This window comes from Rhinatrema bivittatum, chromosome 2, assembly GCF_901001135.1.
Source record: "Rhinatrema bivittatum chromosome 2, aRhiBiv1.1, whole genome shotgun sequence".
Lineage (NCBI taxonomy): Eukaryota > Metazoa > Chordata > Amphibia > Gymnophiona > Rhinatrematidae > Rhinatrema > Rhinatrema bivittatum.
The window spans coordinates 848,036-869,882 of NC_042616.1; the positions used below are offsets into that span (position 1 = coordinate 848,036).

Below are 21,847 nucleotides of genomic sequence, written 5' to 3' on the forward strand. Positions count from 1 at the left end.
GTCGACGCCTTCCGGTTGGGAATGCTGCTGGTCTCCAGCTCCTATCAATCAGTCAGGGGAATCCTGTTTCACTAATTCTTTGATCATCAGTACATCCATAACAGCTTTTGCAAGGAAGATTACTGAGTTGCTACGCTTCCTGTGGGGGTATATATACCCGTGCTGACGTCAGATCCGTCTCCAACTGCTAGCACGAGCATACTATACCCATTCGTTCTGAGTCCATCTGTCTACACTAAGGAAAAGGAGATTATCAGGTAAGTAATCTCAACATTATGTGGCAACAAAGGGGAGTGAAGCAGTTCCAGAGGGTAAATCATTAGAACCTCAATTAAATTTATCGGAAATCATAGAAGCTTCTGTAGAAACTAAAATTTCATTAAGGGCTAAACTACATGTATCATTTGTTTTCCCATCCGATAGGGATGCTGTATTTCGTAATTATATGAGGAAAAGAATGGAGAAATTTCAAGGGTCCCAAATTTGGATATATCCGGATCTATCACGTCAAACACAGATGAGGAGAAAGAAATTTCTTGCAATTAAAACCGAAGTAGAAAATATTGGGGGAAAAATGTTAATAAAATTTCCTTGTAAATGTGAGAGAGTTCGGCAAAACCAGAAATATATTTTCTATGACACTTCACAATTAAGAGTTTTTTTTAGACTCACAGGGCCAGGAATCTTTAGGTTTGGATAATGACGCAAGATAGAAAGTTAGGTACTACCTTATAATTTCAATTGTACAATTGTGTTAATTCTCATATTTTTTCTTTATCCGCTTGATATTCTTTATTATTCTCCTTGCGGATTTCCGTATTCATTTTCGATTTATACAGAAACATGTATTAATTTTAATTTAGAAATGGAAGTAAATAATAACATATTACATTATTTGATTTCTGTATGATAAGTCAAATTTCAATGTAAATTGAAAAGCATAAATAAAAAGTTAAAAAAAATCAGTGACATAAGAAAAAAGGGCATTAGAGTTGAATTGAGATTGTTGATACGTTTAGCATGGAAATCTCGTTTAGTTATAAGGATCTTCTCACGGTAATTGTGTAATGAGGATTTATATTTGGCAAGATGTGAGGGTAAGGGGTCTTTTCGCCAAGTCTTTTCAAGGTTCCTAAGGTTACATTTAATCATTTTTAGATCTGGTGTGTACCATGGTTGTTTTGCAGTATGAGAGGGGTTGAGTTTCTTTGATTGTAAAGGGCAGATAGTATCTGCAATATTATTAGTAATTGAGTTCCATGATATGATGGTGGTGTTGGTGTTGGTCATGTCAATTTTATGTAACTCATTATTGAATGCTGAGATGAGGTCATCTTTGGAGCAGGGTTTCCGAAAGTGTATAGTGTTTGGTTTAGTATGTGTTAAGGGGGATGAATTTTTTATGGAAAAATTAGCTCGGATGAGGTAGTGTGGTCTGACCATGGCACTGGTATATAGGTGGGAGTGTCTGGTGTGATGCACTTGTTGGTGAATATGAGGTCCAGTGTGTGACCTGCTTTGTATGTTGGGTTAGTTAGGATCTGCTTGAAGCCCATAGAGCAGAGCTTTCCAAAGTGTGTGTCGCGACACTTTGGTGTGTCGCCTGAGGTGTGCCGGTGTGTCGCGCAAGCCCGGTGCACGTGACACACCGGCAAGTGGGAGCCAATGCAGCCGCCGGTGGACCTCATCCCACTGGCGGCTGAGCAGTAAAGAATCGCTGTGCTGTGTGCCGCGGACACACAGCAGGAAGATCGGCATGGCCGTGGTGGAGCTCACCTCACCATGGCCCGAAGAAGAAAAAGGTCACGTCGAAACGTGCAGGTGCTCCTCCTCCTTCCTGCCCATGCGGCCCCGGAAGAAAAATGTTGCCGGAGCCACACGGGCAGAAAGGGGGAGGAGCGTCAGCCGCGTGCAGAAGAGGAGCAGCAGCGTTGTTGCAGCGGGGAGAGAAGAGGAGGAGGCCCGGTAGCAGGGTCCCCACCGCGGATCGGCCCGAGAAGATCAGGGCCGCTGCAGAGCCCATCCTGCAGCGACCCGTGAAGAGGAGGCCCAGAGGTAAGAGAGAGGCTGAGGGCCCGTAGAGTGCGTGTGTGAGGTGAGTTGAGCGATTGTGTGCGTCTGTGAGCTGAGTTGAGCGATTGTGTGCGTCTGTGAGCTGAGTTGAGAGATTGTGTGCGTGTGTGAGGTGAGTTGAGCGATTGTGTGCGTCTGTGAGCTGAGTTGAGCGATTGTGTGCGTCTGTGAGCTGAGTTGAGAGATTGTGTGTGTGTATGAGGTGAGTTGAGAGATTGTGTGTGGGAGTGAGGACCTGAATGTTTGCAGAGACAGCATGTGAGAGCCTGTGTGTGTGTGTGAGAGAGACAGCACGTGACAGTGAGAGCCTGTGTGTATGAATGATTGTATGAGAAGAGAGCATGTGACAGTGAGAGCCTGTGCTTGAGCAAGACAACATGTGGGTGTGAGAGAGAGCCTGGGTGTGTGAGAGTCAGACAGCATGTGCAAGAGAGAGACTGTATGAATGATTGTATGAGAGAGAGTCTGTGAGTGTGTGAGAGAGAGAAAGCATGTGAGAATGAGAACCTGACTGAATGTTTGAGGGAAGAAGATAGATGGAGAGAAAAGAAATAGAAAAAAAGACAATATGAAAGGAATTGGCAAAAAAATAAGAAAGGGGAGGTGGAACAAAAAAGCCTGTGACCAACCGATTAGAAAACTAAGATCAGACAGCAAAGGTAAAAAAAAAAGAAATAAATTACTTTTTAGTGATTGGCACATGTAATCTTTGGTAATGTGCAAGAGTAGCACTTTCTCTATGCTGATTTCACAATGTACGAGATCAACATGGAGGAAGTGGAAACCCACGGGGCCTGCACAGAGGAGGCAGCAGAATGGGCTTCAGTGCCAATAGCAGCAATCAGCGCCTCCCCAATAGCCATGCGGCAGCAGTGACAGTGGCAGCAGAGGAATGAGAGAGGCTCCGAGGTTGCTGGCAAAAGAAAGAGAGGGGGTTTGCCTTTAGTGTGTGCCTGCCTGAGGGTGTGTCTGTGTATGAGAATGTATGGGTGTCTTCCTGGGGTTTGTATGTGTGAGAATAGGTGCTGGCCTGTGTGTGGTGTATGTGTGTGTGAGAATGAATTGGTGCCTGCCTGGGGGTCTGTGTGTGTGAGAATGAATGTGTGCATGCCTGAGGGAGTGGTGTGAAATTGAATGGAAGCCTGCCTGGGGGTCAGTTTCAGTGTGTGAGAATGACTGGGAGCTTGCCTGGGTGTGTGTGTTTGTGTGTATGTGAGGGAGCCAGACAGAGTATGTATGAGAAAATCCAGGGGAGTAAGAGTTTGTGTGGGGGTGTGTGTGTGGAGGGAGAGAGAGTGTCTTAGAGCTTGAGAGTGTGTCAGTGTCTGTGAGAGCGAGAGGTTATGGTGGGTATAAGAGCATGAATGTGTATGTATGTGACAGTATATGTGTGAGAGAGAATGGAAATGTGAGTATGTGTGAGAGAGAGAGGATAACCTCCTAATCCTTGACAATATCAGGGTGACTGGAAATTTATTTATTTATTTATTTTTAGATTTTTATATACCGGTGTTCCTGTATTAAAATACAGATCACATCGGTTTACATTGAAACATAAAAATTATGCCAAGAGGCGGTACATATAACAAGGTTATAGAACTTGGAAAACATGGAAAACAGATTCGAATAATAACACTGATAAAGTTGTAAAGTCTCTGAGAAATCAAATCATAAAATAAGGCGTAATTGTCTAAGATAAATGTGATCTGCAAAAGGGATTGCGATGGTGAGAAAATCTTGATAGCTGGAGGTAAAAAATAATCAAAGTTCTGGAAAAGCTTGGCTAAACAGCCAGGTTTTAATTTTCTTTTTGAAGGACGCAAAGCAGATCTCAAGGCGGATGTCTGGCGGGAGCATGTTCCATTGGACGGGTCCTGCTAAAGAAATGGTACGTTTCTGATGTAAGGATATCGTTGAAGGAACATAGAGTGTGCCTTTATAAGCTCCTCTGATAGGTCTAGTTGAAGAGTGAAAACGTAGTTGGGTGCTTAAGTGGAGTGGGGATATGTTGTAAATAGATTTATGAATTGCTGTGTATACTTTATAGAGAATCCTTTGCTTAATAGGCAGCCAGTGGAGGAGTTTTAGTATGGGGGTTATGTGGTCTCTTTTATTCGTATTGGTAAGGATTCTAGCTGCAGAGTTCTGAATCATCTGGAGGGGTTTGATGGATGAGGTTGGTAGGCCAAAAAGGAGCGAGTTGCAATAGTCAATTTTTGTTAGTATAATGGCTTGTAGAACCATCCGAAAATCATTGAAGTGGAGAAGTGGTTTCAATTTTCTCAGGACAAGAAGTTTATAGAAACAGTCTTTAGTGGTGGTGCTTATACATTTTTTGAAGTTAAGCTGATTATCTATCATGACGCCTAAATCACGTACATATGGTGAGTGATTAATTGTAGGAGTGGTAGAATTGAGTGGGACAGCTGGGTATATTAGATTGTTATTAACGTCATGATTGATAATTAAGATCTCTGTTTTGTTGTTGTTGAGAATGAGGCTGAGACTGGATAGAAGATGATTGATTAGTTGCAAGCAATTATTCCAGTGAATCAAGGTTTTGTGTAGGGATTCTGAGATTGGGATGAAATGGAAATCAAGAGCTCCCACGTATGGACAGCAGGGGCTTTTTAAAATCCTTATTAGTTTTAATTATTGGGTGTTATTTGATATATGTGCTGTTTTGAAATATTTTATTGGTGTTTAGGAAATTGTAAAAAATGTATATGATTTTAATGAATAGAAATTCTATTTATCAGTAGTTTTAAAATATTCTTTTATTAGTATGGTTTACTATTATAACTGATGCATTATGTTTCTTGATTTTATTTGTTTTATGAGGAATGGTGGTTCTGTTTTTCCATTATTAATACACAGAGTCTGGCTTCTTGGGGTTTCCATTTCAGGTTTTGTCTAATTTGTGCTCCTTTATTTTGTATTCTGTATTTGGTGAGGGTCTGTCTCTGCTCTGTGTGTGTGACCATGATGAGAGATTCTGCTAGCATAGGGATCTATAGCAATCGGGTTTGTTTTGTTTCCTCAGTAGGTGGTGTATTGGTATTCTAGGACCCAGTATAATATTTATTTATTTATTTATTTCAGATTTTTATATACCGGCATTCGAGACAGCAGTCACATCATGCTGGTTCACATAAAACAGGGGTGCATAGTAAACATAACTATAACAATGGTGCTGAAAAGGCAGTTACATATAACAGGGTGATAAGAACTTGGCTGAGAAGGAAGAGAAAGGACAGGTTATTAATTCACACAGGTAAACGATAGAAGATATGGTTAACCATGGTGTAGGTGGAGATTAGGGGTGGCTTGGAGGTGTTAGATCAATTGGCGTCCGGGAAAGCTTGTATGAATATCCAGGTCTTTAGTCTTTTTTTGAAGATTGAGATGCATGATTCTGTTCTGAGATTTGAGGGGATGGAGTTCCATAACGGTGGAATGGCTGTAGAGAAAGCCCGGTCTCTTAGTGTGCAGTGTCTGGTAGATTTGGACGGTGGTACCTGTAGCGATCCCTTGTATGCATCTCTTGTCGGTCTTGACGAGTTGTGTAGTCGGAGAGGGATCTGTAGGTCAATGGGAGCCAGTTGGTGGATGTTTTTGTATGTGGTAAGAATGGCCTTGTATATTATTCTAAAGTGTATAGGTAGCCAATGGAGGCTCTTTAGAATGGGGGTTATGTGGTCCCTTCTCCTGGTATTTGTCAGAATTCGTGCAGCTGCATTTTGCACCATCTGAAGCGGTTTGGTGTATGAAGCGGGAAGGCCCAGTAGGATGGTGTTACAATAGTCTAGTTTTGAAAAAATGATTGCTTGGAGAATGGTTCTGAAATCTTGGGCATGGAAAAGAGGTCTAATTCTTTTCAGCACTTGTAGTTGGTAGAAACAGTCTTTGGTGGTTTTGTTAATAGTGGCTTTGAAATTCAGTCGATTATCAATTAGGACTCCTAGGTCTCTCACTTGTGTGATTGTTGGCGTGGCTTGTTGTGCAGAGGTGATGGTGCTGTTTTCTGAGGCGATGAGCAGGAGTTCAATTTTGCCGGAATTTAATACCAGGTTTAGGCTGGTGAGGAGGAGTTTAATTTTTTTGAAGGCATGTATCCCAGTAAGCCAGAGTTTTTGCAAAGGAATCCTTAATGGGTATCAGGACCTGGATATCGTCCGCGTAAAGGTAGTGTTTGAGGTTGAGGTCGGTGAGAAGTTGGCATAACGGTATAAGGTAAATGTTAAATAAAGTAGGAGACAGGGAGGACCCCTGTGGGACTCCTACTGACAACGGGTGTTGAGAGGATTCTTTGTTCTGTATCTTGACCTTGTAACCTCTATTGCTGAGAAATGATATGAACCAAGATAGTGCTGTGCCTGAGATACCTATGGAGGCTAACTGGTTAATGAGTAGGGAATGATTGACGGTGTCAAAGGCTGAAGAAAGGTCCAGTAAGATCAGTAAGAAGGCTTGACCTTTATCAAGGCCCAGGATGAGGTGATCTGTTAAGGAAATGAGGAGGGACTCCGTGCTTAGTGTTTTGCGGAAACCGTATTGTGAAGGGAATAGGAGGTTGTTTTCTTCAATGTAGTTTGAGAGTCGGGTGTTCACCAATTTCTCCATAATCTTGGCTATGAAGGGGAGGTTGGCGATCGGTCGGTAGTTGTTTGGGTCATTAGGATCTAGATTAGGTTTCTTGAGTAGTGGTTTGAGAGAGGCCAATTTTAGGTCATCTGGGTAAGATCCTTGTGTTATTGAGCAATTTATGATGTCTGACAGGGATTTGGAGATTGAGTCAGGAATTGATATTTACCCTTGCTTTTTCACAGGTAGGGTTATTGTTGTTTGAGTCCTTGGTGTTATTACTGTTATGTTATGATGGGATTGCAGTATAGATTTTGAGTGTCTTTTTTTTTTGCGAGGTTTTATTTTCGTTCACAATGTGCCTGGCAGTGGAAGGTGTTTGTGCTGCTGTTACTGTGAGGTGACACCAGAATTTGAAAACATCTTTAGTATGATGAGCTGTAAGGGAAACATTCAAGCTCCATTGTTTGGGGGAATTTCAGTGGATGCACAGAGTTACAGAACTGGAGGTGCAGGATTTATATTGACATTCTATCCCTTCCTATAAATTCCAGTCTTCACTCTCATAGCCATATAGAATTAGTTGAATGAGGCTATCAAATAATTTTATAGTGTGAAACTGGCCAGCTTTTTAAAATTACGCAGAAGACCCTTTGGACTTTCTTATTAACACCAAATATTCAAAAGCTATGCTCATCCCATCAAGCTCATATATCTCATTAAAGAGGTAAATTGAATAACACAATAACTTTGTTTTATTATTGTTATTCATAAATTATAACATTAACATTAATCTTGGAATATTATATATTTTTAATATAAATGAGAGGTTTTCACAAGATAGGTTGTGTCGTGAAACATTTTATTATGTATATATTTAAGGAAACATACATAAATTGTTGAAATACATTTTGTTCGTTTAACCTTTAACCTCTGGTTTGCTAGTAGACTGAATTACTGTGTCCCGAAATTATGTTTGTCTAAAAAGTGTGTCACCAACATGAAAAGTTTGGAAAGCTCTGCCATAGAGAGACGACAGGACAGTTTTACATTGGGGGAGAGGGGTATTGAGTCAACATGTATATTGAAGTCTCCGAGAATGATAGCAGGAGAGTCAAAATTGATGTTCTTGGCTATAAATTCAATGAGGGGAGATGAATTTTTATCGAGGAGACCTGGGGGGGGGGGGTGTAGATTAGACAGATCTGTAGTTGTGGGGATTTGAAAAGTCCGATTTCAAATTCGGGAGCAGTGCTTACAGTGCGGGCTATGAGTTTAAGGTCTTTTTTTTGCTGCGAGGAGGAGACCACCACCTCTTTTTGTGTCTCGGTATTGAAAAGAAATCATAGGTGTGGGAAGGTAGTTGATTGAGCAGGACTGTGTCTGTGTCCTTGAGCCAGGTCTCAGTGATTGCACAAATGTCCGGTTTTTCATCTACAAGAATGTCGTGAAGAATGGGTGTTTTCTTGACAATAGATTGAGAATTGAAGAGGAGGGAGGGTAAAGGCAGTAAGGCCAACAAGTTGGGTGAAAGGGGTGAGCATGATAGGTAGCAAGTGTTTGGTTTGGTATGTGGGATAGGTGAGGGTGTGAGCGAATGTTTTGTGGTAATGGTATTTGAGGATGGGAATTGGGAGTCCAAGCATATTGTGGGTTGTGTGGAGGGGGTGGGGTTAGCTGAACGGGGTAAAAGTGGGAGAGGTGTGAATGAGCAGTGGTGGGGGGTACAAAGGGGAGTAGAAGAGGAGGTGGAGTAAATTATGAGATGTGATTGTGACACTACAGAGCGACACTAAGGGGACGCACCAAGGGGCCTGCTCCTTGGTTGCGCTCCTTTGGCGTGCGATGCCTAGGGTTGCGGCCTTAATTTTAATATCCAGGAAGGCGGGTTGCCGAGCAGTGAAGTCACAGGGGGTGGTCCGACTGTTTTGGGAGGTGCGGTCTCGTGGCGACGGGAGGAGGAACGCTGCGGTCTGCTCCAGACCCCGATGGGTCTACTGCCGATCATGGGGAGCGTAGGCCATGGTTGAGCCAATCGTAGGTGCTGTCTCAGAGAGAGGGGAGTCTGGTCTTGGCCCTACTTTTAATATTTGCCGTTTGTGAGACGTCGTGGTGGGCCGTCCGTAGGGTCCGCGAGCGGACTGGAGTTGGTGGGTGGTTTCAGTGCGCCCTTAACCCTGGCGGGGTTTATCTGAAAGAGTAAGTAATCGATTCATATTTACTTGTTCTAGACCTCTCATGATTTTAAACACCTCTATCATAACCCCCCTCATCCGTCTCTTCTAGGGATGGGCTTCGTTTTTATCTGCCGGGTCAGGCTTAGGGTCGTGCAACCCATGGAAAACTTCCATTTTCCAACGGGTGGTTTTTTTTTTCTCTCGGCAATCTTCTATCAGCTCTCTGTCTAGTTCTTCTGTTTGAGTTGGAGGCCTGTAAACTACTCCGGTAAAAATGGATGCAGCATCCTCTTTTTTTAGGATGGCCCATAATGCTTCTTCTCTACCCCCAAATCCTTGCAGTTCAGTTGCTTGGATATTGTTTTTGACATGAAGAGCTACTCCGTCCCCTTTTTTGTCCTCTCTGTCCTCCTTTAGCAAGTTTTAACCTGGTATGGCCATATCACAGCCATGAGATTCCATGAACCATGTCTCCGTAAAACAATAACATCCAAGTCTGCCTCCACCATTAAGGCTTGCAGGTCTGGGATTTTATTGCCCAGACTGTGTTCATTAGTGCTCATAGCATTCCAGTTTTGATTGATCTGATTAGTGCTTTTCCCGTCGATAGCAGGGCTGTTCTTTCAGGCCCAGGAGGTAGAGTTTCTCAAATTTCTTACACAGAGCTTAACTCTCTGTGGCTGCGCATTAGTTCCCATGCTGGAAAAGCAGATTCTCCTCAGTCTGTTTTTTCCGCGCGCGGGAATGCACACGGAGCTTCGGATTCTCCTTAGTGACCGACAGAAAATAAGTACATACAATTTAAAAATAGATTAAAATGGAAAGGAAAGAAGGACATAAGCCCAGGCCATCGGAGTTCAAGTCGTGCGCCTGCGGCAAATGTTGTGTTTGTGGCATTGTGGACTCTTTGTCGCAATGGAGATGACTCCGCCCGTGGGGAACCACTGTGATAGACACAGTATGGAGAGAGTCTTTATTGTACTGCTGTAGATAGATGGTGAAAGCAGGAAGATAAGGCACTGATCCTCGAAGTGCCAATACGCTCAACGATGCGGGTAACACCGCGGCTGGTGGGTGGAGTTGAAGCGCCGGATCGTAGAGGTACTCACAGAATGAAGGCGTCTTCCTGGTGGTAGAAAGGTGGGACTGAAGGTCCGTGGTGCAGGATATAAGGGAGATAGGCCCTCGAGGAGTGAGTACCCAGTGGTTCAATATCCTGTAAGGTAGAATAAAGAAAAGACCCCCGAGGAGCGGTTGTCTTAGCGAGGAACCTCGAAGGGAAGTTAGAAGCGAGAAACCCCCGAGGAGCGGGTGTCTAGAGCTTCTTACTGGAGCGAGGCCCTTAGCGTGAAAGCAGCGTCTAAGCATGCAGCTTAGGGCAGTCAGAGTAGTGAAGCGAAGTCTTTGCTAATCAAGGTGGTAGTAGAGACGGAGACTAGATATACCCGGAGGTACTGACGTCATGTGGTGGGGCCACCCCTGAGATTCCTGCCATGACATGTATTTGAGCATAGGAGATGTGTGCGCTCGCGCCATAGGAGGCCACGGGAGAGAGCATGGCAGATGGGGATGCCCATGCTGGTTAGAGAACGCCGAGACACTTGGCACCGGAGGCAGCCATCTTGCCCAAGGAGAGAGAGAGGGGAGAAAAAGAGGTAAGGCAGAGCGGTCGCAGCCATCTGCGACCAACGGACGCAACAGCAAAATTGTCACTTACAGATGGGCATGAAGCCTGTTATGTGTGTCTGGGCCCAGACCACAAACAGGAATCCTGCAAGCGTTGCGGAAGGATATCGCCCAGGGCTCAGCGCCAAAGGGCTGACAAGATTGGGAGATTGAGGTTGGCAAGAGGTTCTTATGTCCCTCCTTCTGAGTCACGTTCGTCGCCGGGACCAGACACAGTCTGGTCCCGGGACATCAGAAAGAAAGGAAGCAGAGAGCTGCGTCGATGGGGCCTACCTCTTCCGACTCGAGTGAGGTTAAAAGGCATAAAGAAAGCTCCCATAGGAAGGGACCTTTCGACTCCGGAGTAACCTCAAAGTCCTCTAAAACACTGCGGCATGCGTCGGAGACAGCGCAAATGCCGATGCACCATGTGCCTCCGGCTCAGGCTTCGACGTCGGGGCATGCAATGACGCCGACGCAGCTTCTGAAGCCAATGTGCCCATCGACGCTGGCGCATCCATCGATGCCGGTGCAACAACTAAAAATACCTCTACACTTGATATGAAAACATCCGTCGAAGCACCTAGATACATTTCGAACCCCAAAATCGAGGCATCTATCACCTAAACCTCAGAAGAACCCGAGGAAGATTTGGGTCAAAATCCAAGCAAGGGATAGTACAGAACCCTCAGTTACTGAGAGCCCACACAACTGAAGAACATAAGAACATAAGAAAATGCCATACTGGGTCAGACCAAGGGTCCATCAAGCCCAGCATCCTGTTTCCAACAGTGGCCGAACCTGGCAAGTACCCAAAAACTAAGTCTATTCCATGTTACCATTGCTAATGGCAGTGGCTATTCTCTAAGTGAACTTAATAGCAGGTAATGGACTTCTCCAAGAACTTATCCAATCCTTTTTAAACACAGCTATACTAACTGCACTAACCACCTCCTCTGGCAACAAATTCCAGAGTTTAATTGTGCGTTGAGTAAAAAAAGAACTTTCTCCGATTCGTTTTAAATGTGCCCCATGCTAACTTCATGGAGTGCCCCCTAGTCTTTCTACTTTCCGAAAGAGTAAATAACCGATTCACATCTACCCGTTCTAGACCTCTCATGATTTTAAACATCTCTATCATATCCCCCCTCAGCCGTCTCTTCTCCAAGCTGAAAAGTCCTAACCTCTTTAGTCTTTCCTCATAGGGGAGCTGTTCCATTCCCCTTATCATTTTGGTAGCCCTTCTCTGTACCTTCTCCATCGCAATGATATCTTTTTTGAGATGCGGCGACCAGAATTGTACACAGTATTCAAGGTGCGGTCTCACCATGGAGCGATACAGAGGCATTATGATATTTTCCGTTTTATTCACCATTCCCTTTCTAATAATTCCCAACATTCTGTTTGCTTTTTTGACTGCCGCAGCACACTGAACCGACAATTTCAATGTGTTATCCACTATGACGCCTAGATCTCTTTCTTGGGTTGTAGCACCTAATATGGAACCCAACATTGTGTAATTATAGCATGGGTTATTTTTCCCTATATGCATCACCTTGCACTTGTCCACATTAAATTTCATCTGCCATTTGGATGCCCAGTTTTCCAGTCTCACAAGGTCTTCCTGCAATTTATCACAATCTGCTTGTGATTTAACTACTCTGAACAATTTTGTGTCATCTGGGTACACAGGGGTCGTATCATTCTCACAAGAGAAAGCACTTAGCACACACCTCGGGTGAAAAATCACCAAGTTATCACCTGTTGCCTCCAGACTCACGAGATTTCTCACCTCTAGGATCGGCGTCTGCTCAAAATAAAAGGGTGAGATCACATATGGCTTCCGAGGATGATTTCTTGTTATACATTTCTTCGCACTCTTCCCACTCTTTGTCTTCCTCTCTGGAGATATTCTCAGATGTATCATCCATTGCACATGAATGTCACAAGGACATACAAGAACCTGTCCATAAGGGGAAGGAAGCTAGTGAGCAGGATTTCTCCAGAATGCCGAATCCAGACATTCAGCTGCCTCCTATTCCTCACACTGTTCTGCCCATTGGACAGACTCTGCAGATGCCAGACATCGCCCAACAGGCCATTACACAGATTTCAACACCTTTAACTGGGCTTGTTACTTCTTTACAAGCCTCCTTTCAGGTTTCTCAACTTCCATTTCATAGTCCACAAGGATCTTCAGTACACTCAGTGGAGTCGTCTCCTCAATGACCTAGAGCTTCTTTACCACTCTCACATGGACCATCATTACCAATTTAAACTGAAACCATCACAGCTCTCCAAAAAATTGTAGAGTTGGTAATAGCCGTACATAAAATGAAGGCTAGAATACCCAAAAACATTTTTTCAAGTAAATACACCGTGAGTTACGATTTTAAAAAAATAGATCTCGTACATAGGCGTAGATGTAAATGCTTTTTAGCATGACGTTTTACACCAATAGTATAATCATAGGTCAAGTAATTTTTGTAAGCTGAGTGAGTGCCAAATATAGAAAATAAGATATTTATAACATGATATTCTTCATCGTATTCATTAATAATCTGAAGCTGATATAGCCACTTAGCTTTTTTTTGAATGAGAAGAAACGCCCGAAAGTCAGAGATGTTAACGATGCTCAAAGTCTGTTAGTCCGACACGGACCATGTTTCGGTTGCTGCCTTCTTCAAGGGGCCAAAAGTATCTGAAAACATTTGCAAAAAAATTAGTAAGCCACCAGTAAACAATATTAATATTTCAAGCGACACAGTTGCAATGTAGTACTAACATTAGATGATATCAACGGCATTTTCTGCTAGAGGGGCCGCACATGCGCCATTTTTAAAGGGACATTTAGCGAATCAAGGAATTACAAGTAGGGAACCACAGTAGACAGGTATCCTGAAGATATTTGACCTTCCCACTGAACTGACTAGCCTCCCATCGCACAAAATTCTCCATGCAGTCCTCGAGAAATCCTGGGAAATCCCTTATAACATCGTCCTGGTGTCTCGGAAGATAGACTTTAAATATAAAATGAAACAGTCTCCGTTCTATGCATTCCCACAATTACCACACCAATCCATAGTGGTGGAATCTGCATTGCAAAAGGCTAAGAAAACAAGGTTACACTCGAATGCCCCACCAGGAAAAGACCATAAATACCTGGACGATTTTGCAAAAAAATTGTTTCAATCCTCAGTGCTTGTTGCAGCAGGTAAAGACCTTATTGCCTTATTGCCAACCTCGACAGAACTCTCTGGTTTCCCTTAACCAATTCAAGACTTGGAAGAGGGTTACGTCATCTATTAAGGACTATATATGAGTCATTTGAGACATCTTCTCGAATCTCTGCTTCGGCAATAGCGGCTCGTAGAATTGCGTGGCTCCGAACAAGTGCCATACGGGAGGACGACCATGACAAATTGGCAAATTTACCATGTCGTGGTGACAATTTATTTGGAAATCGGCTACAGGAAACTGTGTCACAATTGAAAGAACAATCAGTGGTAGTTCAGTCTTTGGTCAACCCTCCGCCTTATTCCATCTTCCCCAGGCGGTATTATGCTCCGATGCGCAGCCTTTCCAAAGAAGACAATTTCGCCCATACCCACAATACCGACTGCCGGCATATCAACAGCCGCAGCGACCACAAGGCTCACAACAACAGCCTAGACGGGGCAGACCTAGAGCCCAATGTTCCCAGGGACAAACGGCTGCGACTACGTCAAAGTCTGTCATCTTTTTGAACTCTGCAGGGCCACCACATCCTCCTCCAGCCTTAGCGGGCAGGATACAATCCTTTGCCCAAGCGTGGTCACATATTACATCTGACCGCTGGGTCCTGGATATTTATTTATTTATGTAAAACTTGTATATACCGGCATTAGTGGGTACATCATATTGGTTCACATTCGAACAAAAAGCTGGAAAGTACATAAAACAGGGACTAGGGATGGGATCAAAGAGAGAAGGAAGGCCGAATGGTAGCATACAGTGTAACAGAAAAACAAATATGTAAAAAATGTCAATAACAGAAATAACTATCGAGAATAACAATATACATAAACAGCATACAGAATCAAAACAATAGACATGGGTTAAAGATGGATGGCGGGGTATAATACATCAGGGATACCACCTTCATTTTTCTTCCAAACCACCCCTTCCCTCCCCTATCATGTGTCAGAGATGCCTTAAAAAATCACCTTCAACTATCACAAGAAATCACTCAACTGCTCAAACAACGAGTGATACAGAAAATACCCCATTCCTCGTGGAACAAGGGTTTCTATTCCCCATATTTGCTCATTCCCAAGAAGACGGAAGGTCTACATCCCATCTTGGACTTACAAGAACTCAACAAATACCTGGTGAAAGAGAAATTCAAGATGGTATCCTTAAAGTCCATTCTTCCTCTCCTCAACTCAAAGATTGGATATGCTTCCTAGATCTGAAGGATGCCTATACCCACATTCCGATACACCCAGCGTCATGGAAGTACCTATGTTTTCAACACTACCAATACAGGGTTTTACCATTCGGTCTCGCGGCTGCACCCAGAGTTTTCACGAAATGCATGGCAGTGGTGGTGTACCACCTCAGGAAACAACATATCCAAATATTTCCATACCTGGACGATTGGCTTCTAGTGGCATTGGATCCACAAACACTGCGATCTCACATACAGTCTAACTTCAGTTAGTCAGCCGGAGTGACTCTCTGCTCTCTTGATTAACAAATGTTGGTCCCTATTCACGGGAAGAGGAGGAATAGCCTAGTGGTTAGAGCAGTGGACTATGAGCCAGGAGACCAGGGTTCAAGTCCTGCTGTCGCTCCTTGTGACCTTGGGCAAGTCACTTTACCCCTCATTGCCTCAGGTGTACAAAAACTTAGATTGTAAGCCCTCTGGGGATAGAGAAATACCTACAGTACCTGAATGTAAACCAGTGTGATCAAATGTCAGTATATAAAATAAATAAATAAATAAACCCAATCACACTACCTCAACACCTTTCCAAGGTGAGTAACTGAGCTGAACTATTCAACTTTTTTACTTATGTATACATTGCTCCTAGCTTATTTCTAGCTTCTGGCTACTTTTTGGGGTTTTTTTTTTTCAATACAAACACTCAGTTTGTATTAAATACAAACACTCAGTTCTTTAAAAGTCTGCAGAACTCTGTTCTGCAGACTTTTAAAAATAAACACACTACCTACTGCTTACTAGCTACCTTATTTACTGACTATTTAAAAATACAAACAGTCTAACTTGTTTATTCACTGCCTTTCTGACTGTTAAAGGCACAAACACACCAGATAATATTCCCAGATAGTTACCTTTGCCCCAATACTTTTAAATAAGACAATGTCCCAAGCAAAAACTTACTGATTCCTTTCAGCCACCAGCAAGGTGATCCTCTCCTCTCAGTGTTCCCACTGGAATGTAAGAGGGCTTTAGCATACTACAAAAACAGGACTCCTTCCTCACCTTTAACCCTAATTTTCCCGGCTTGCCAGTAGCCAAGAGAACCAAATCCAGCTGGATTGTACAATGCATAAAGTTTTGTTATGAAAAGAGGGGCCTTCACCTTTCTTCGACCCCACATGCACATCAAGTGAGGGCAGTATCTGCTTCCATTGCCCATTTGCAACATGTTCCACCCATTGATATATATGTAAGGCGGCGACCTGGGCATCTCTACATACCTTCACATCACACTATTGTATAGAACAGCAGATGGCAGACGATGCCAAAGTGGGCAGGGTGATACTCAATTCCCTTCAGAAGTAAACACTTCAGCTGCCTGTCCACGTTCCACGGTCGGGGCATAGAGACATGCGTGACCATGAGCTTGGGACTCCCATGACACCATGGCTAATTCAGCCCTGCTATCGACGGGAAAAAACAAGTTTGCTTACCGTAAATGGTGTTTCCGTAGATAGCAGGATGAATTCCGTAGAGGGCAGTTGACCGTCTACTCGACTACATTAAAGCTTAAGTACAGACTAAGGAGAATCTGTTACTTTCCTGTGCGGGAACACACACGCAGCGGCAGAGAGCAAAAACTCTATCCTCTGCTTGGTAAAGCGCCGCCTTCCCAGCCCTGAATGACAGTTCCCATGACAGCATGGCTAATTCATCCTGTTATCTATGGAAATACCGTTTACGGTAAGCAAACTTGCTTTTACCTACAAGCACAACTCATTTTATTACTGATAGGAAAAGTTCACACACATCATTATATCCTTATTCTACCAATTATAATTATCTTTTATCTTGTCCATAGAGCCAAAAAATCTACTGATATACAACCTTTTGTTTACATATCTTTCATTTGTTTACAGATCTTTCATTCTTATACTCTAAATAGAAGCCTCTATCTTTGCTCATAGCAAGCATAAGCATAAATTAGGAAAGAACATTATTAGCGAAATTGAACTATATTGCACTAAATTGCATTAGATTGAACAGAGAGATACAATAAAGCTTTGTGTCTTGATTTTCCACTGAGAACTAAATCTAATGTAGCCTCTCCTCCTCGTCTGTTCAAGGATCTGAGATCTAGGAACTTAAAAGCTTTAAAGGCACTGAAATTCAGACTATGGGCCAGAAATGCACTGTGAGTTACTTTAGAACCTTCCATCTTCACTGGCGTGATCTACAGACAGCCAACTGGATCGGTTTCCGATTTGTTTTTTAGAGATCTGCTGATACAGGTTATTCCTCCTGTTGTTCTGCTTCCCTACAGCCCTAAATAGAGCTAATTATAATAATCTAATTATGCTAGACTTGTATGACAGAATGAACATCAGGATGTAGCACAGGTTTTAACCCTCTTAATAATTAGTTTGTAAAAATCAGTCTTTGAGAAGGCTTTTACTCTGGCCTTCAAGAAAGAGATTAGAGTCAAGATAGTCACCCAGATATTGTTGCTTAGAGTAAATGGGTATTATTGCATTGTAGAGCGGCTGATCCATAATGCTTTAGTTTGTTTTAAGTCATGCATGAGTTTACTGCTTGAAAGCAACTTAAGACATGTGGAAATAACGGAGCGTCACCAACAGTGATGGGAAAATAAACACTAAGTCATCCGCATATATGGAGTACACTACTCAAAGTGAAGTAAGAAGTTTAGTTAAAGGCAACATATAAATATTAGTGTGTCGCCAAGAGGGCTGCTCCCTGTGGGAAACATGAAGATTCTGAAAAGCATCTAGAGTAGGAATTCCCAATTCTTCGTTGTTAAGAATGAAACAAACCAGCTACTAATGGATGGACCAGTTCCTGTTTTCTTTAGGTGTAAGAGTAGAATATCCCAACTATAGTGTCAAACGCGGCTGTAATATCCTTTTTCATATACTTTCTTAAGAAGTACAGCAGCTTTCTTTTTAGTTGATCTTGAATTGATATAGTATTGTGATAACTCATGGGCTTGGAAACAGCCACCTGCAGTTTATTTACAGTGAAAACAAAGCTCAGTGCAAAGCAAAACAAACAAATTAAGCAGCTCACCTTGAAGTTCAGGGATCTCTCAAATGCTAGGTTCCTGCCTGCTCCCTGGGGCCTCTCTATCCCTTCTGGGCCCTGCCAACTTAGGTTAGGCTGAAGGGATAGTCCCTGGGCCCAGAATCCCTTCTGGGGCTGATTCTTAAGGAAGACCTAGCTAGATCTCTGTGGCTGGTCCCTTAAGGTAGTTTGAGGGAGTTTCTGGCATATATTGGGTATCACTGGGAGGGATAATGGGACATTTTAAAACATTCAATGTTCTCTTTGGTTCAAACTAATTTTATTGAATAGATAATTAATGGTTATAAAAATGTAAAGAGCAATAGGAATAAAAAATAGAAGATAAAAACCAGTCTTTAACAAACATTTTTGGGTAAGTTCAGACATAATACTGTGCAAGAGATTGAGCTCCTTTAAGCTTTGCCTCCTTTAGTGGTGAACCAGCCACCCTGACCAGGCTGTCTGTGTTGGCATGGGACGTAGTCATGTCAGCAGGTAGATGGGGACCAGCAGTGATCATAGTAGCAACAGTGACCAAAATGAACTGCAGGGGAGCAGAGGCAGGAACAGGCAAACGTCTCATGCCATAGCACGGAACAGCAGCAAAGAAGAAAGATGTGGTGGTTCTTGGCATTTTAACAGTTGCTTTGTATTATTATTATTTTTTTTTAATTTTAGCAGTGAATGTTGGTGCCCTTAATCCTGTATTTGATATGAATTTTGATTTCACTTATTAGTTTGCAGCCTGGGTCGATGCTGTGGTATTTGTGTTTAGCCTGGAAGATGAAATCAGCTTTCAGACAGTTTACAATTACTACCTTCGCTTAACGAGCTATCGCAACACAACTGAGGTACCTATGGTGCTGGTGGGCACACAAGGTAATTACATTTTGAGTCCCCTTTTTCTCCCTTCCCCTCACAGTGTTTCTCTCTTCTCATGTTGGGGTGTGTGAGGCTCCTGTTCCATTTCTCTGCTGCTGATTCCTTTCATATCATTTCTTCTGACCCCTTGGTGTTTGTAAAGCTTCTCATGTCCCTTCCCCCTTGGAGGCGCTAAGGCTCTCCCTCATCTCGATTCTCACCTTAACCTTAGGGTTGCAAGAGGGCTCTTGCCCATCTTGGCTACTGGAGGTTAATAGATTCCAGGTTCCTTACAATTGGCCAACAGGTATCTGTGCAATGTAGCCACTTCTTGCAATGTAATGAAGAAGTTCTTTCTTAATTCATGTGCAGTGTTTAGCTGAAATTATGTATAGATTCCTTGCTGCTAAGTAAATTATATTACCATACCCATCAATAGCTAGGGTTACCTAGGAAAAGCTAACTTTCAGTTTGTGTTGTAGTTTTGATTGCCTCAAGTATCAAAAGGTTTTATAATTTTTATTTAGTTTGAACATTTATATCCTGCTAAATCCAAAGTCCTAAGCATCTTATGAGAAAATCATTAACAATATAAACATATAATTCAAAAGATACCTAAAATAATTTATTTATTTATTTAAGAGGTTTTTTTATACCGAGGTATAGCTAGCTGCCTTCACTCCGGTTTAAATTAAAAATAATAAAATAAGATAAACATTTATAATAAATAAGAAAATAAATAATGCATTCGGTTAAAAAATGCTACACTTGTCTCTGCCCAACATTTGACTATACTGACAAAATTGATATTACGTGACTAATCTGTTTAGATTAACTCCTGTTTATATTGATAAAGTTAACATGTTATCTTCCCTTCTGCCTAAGACTACTCAAGTCAAGAATGTTTGTTACACCAAATGATTCTACTTCTACCTGTATTTCCAACTAAGCTGTCTTCATGTCCTATCATAAGAAACTCTGTTAAGATACCACTGTAAGCAATTCTGTTTATTTTTTGTAAACCAATGTGATATACTAGTTCGAATGTCGGCATATAAAAATAAATAAATAAATACAAATAAAAATTTATTGCACTCTGATAATCTGTTTTTTCCCCAGGACCAATACAGCTACTAGAATTCTGAACTACTCCCCTGAATTAGGTGAAGTGCCTTTAGTCTGTGTTAGTGTCTGCTTGATTTGTTTCTTTCGTTTCGGGGATAAAAAGATCAGCTTCATGATTCCTGTAGACTCCAGTGATATATTTATATAGTACTCATAATTCCTCTTGAGTCATTTTTTTTTTAGGGAAGATAATCCAGCTTGGACCAGCTTTCAGTTTATATACATTTTTAAAGTGTGTTTTTGTACATTTTCTAGCATCGGTATATATAATTTTAGGATGCATAGTCAAAACTAAACCTTATTTTTTTGCTGTGCCCTGGTTAAGGCATATCTTTGATTCTAGCTGGCGTGTCAACTCATGACCAGTTTAACAGTTGCTACTAGCTTTTTGTGTACTTATTGTAATAAACTGGCTGTTATGCTATGCATGTAAATCTATCCCGTGCATATTAATTGTGAATATCTTGAAAACCTGGCGTGTGTGGCTCTCAAGGACTGGATTTGACCAACTCTGTCCTAGACACTCTTGGGAGCCTTTGTGTGGGTGCCTGTGTGTGTGTGTGTGTGTGTGTGTGCATGTGTGCTTCTGTGTGCATGACAGGGCTTTGCAGACATGGTTTTGCAGACTTTATACACAGTTAACCTTCCACTGTTCCGGGCACAACTTGGCCATAGACAGACATGAAACTGTGACCGACAGACACAAGCCATTTATATAATATATATAAATAAAATGAAAAAATACTGGTTCCAGTACAGATGCTTGGGGCACTACTTTTATCTACCATCCTCCTCTGAGAAAACTGAACATTTAGTCCTGCTGTCTGTTTCCCATTTTTTAATCAGTTTGCAATCCACAATGCTTTTATCCCCATGGTGCTGACCCATCTATTCAACCCAGACCGAAGTCTCTCCATGATGCCGTCAGAGGTGTCAGCATGGAGCACTCACTCTAAGGTGCTATTGGCATGGATATTCAAGACACCAGTACAGACTCCATCTAAGCTTATGGCAACTGTGATGTTGGGAAGAAAGGCATTAGTTTAAAGCATCTTGACTTGGGAGGTCTCAGAGCAGAGCCTGGCTCAATTGGTGCAGAATGCTTCAGCAACTAATCTTTCTTTGGAGCCAAAAACATAAACTATTTCCCATTAAATTGGTGAAGAACCCATATGCATTACTGAAGAAGATGTCTCTTCTCCAACTTCGGCCCAGAGAACACAATAGCCAGTGGACCAGCTGATTGAGTTGGTGAAAAATTTCTTTACCTATTTGACTATTGAGAACAGAAAAGGAGCCTTGAATCTTCTCTAAATTGGGAGCGATATTCTCATAGAGTGGGCCTCCACTTGGTTCCTACCACAAGAGTTACCAGCCATAGATATCAGCCCTCAACAATTGGGAAAGCGGTCTCCTCTGACTGTGGAGGTCTTGCTTGGAGTCAGAGGATAAGGAAGGAGCCTCAGCTAGGTTGGCTTCCCTCCAGGGCATGTCCCCTATAGATTGTCAGACTGTTTTGGTCACCATCTTTTTCATTGGGGTTATGGATCAGTGTTCCTCTCTTATGTGGTCAGAGGAGAGTTCAGTGGAGATTCTGTTGGATCCCTTGCCTGACTTATCTTACCACCTTATTTATTTATTTATGTATTTATTTATTTGTTTAGAGACTTCTATATACCAGTATTAGTAGGGACATCATACCGGTTCACATTTGACAGCAGGTTTGAAAGTACAAATTAACAGGGAGAAAGAACTGGGCAAGAGCAGCATAGAAATGTAGCTTAACAGGCGAACATAAAAGCTTAACAGGGGAACATAGAGCTCCTTAATATAAGGAATATAGGATAGTCTATAT

The 21,847-nt window shown here is 42.3% G+C and overlaps 1 protein-coding gene across 2 annotated transcripts in view; it reads left to right on the forward strand.

The window, feature by feature from the left end:
• The window catches only part of AGAP3 (ArfGAP with GTPase domain, ankyrin repeat and PH domain 3), a 1,011,227-nt gene that overhangs the window by 229,244 nt on the left and 760,136 nt on the right, over nucleotides 1-21,847 (forward strand). For both annotated transcript variants that reach the window (XM_029587235.1, XM_029587233.1), the window contains exon 5: nucleotides 18,744-18,885. In XM_029587235.1, coding sequence (XP_029443095.1) covers nucleotides 18,744-18,885 — 142 coding nt within the window. The remainder of the gene's footprint in view (nucleotides 1-18,743; nucleotides 18,886-21,847) is intronic.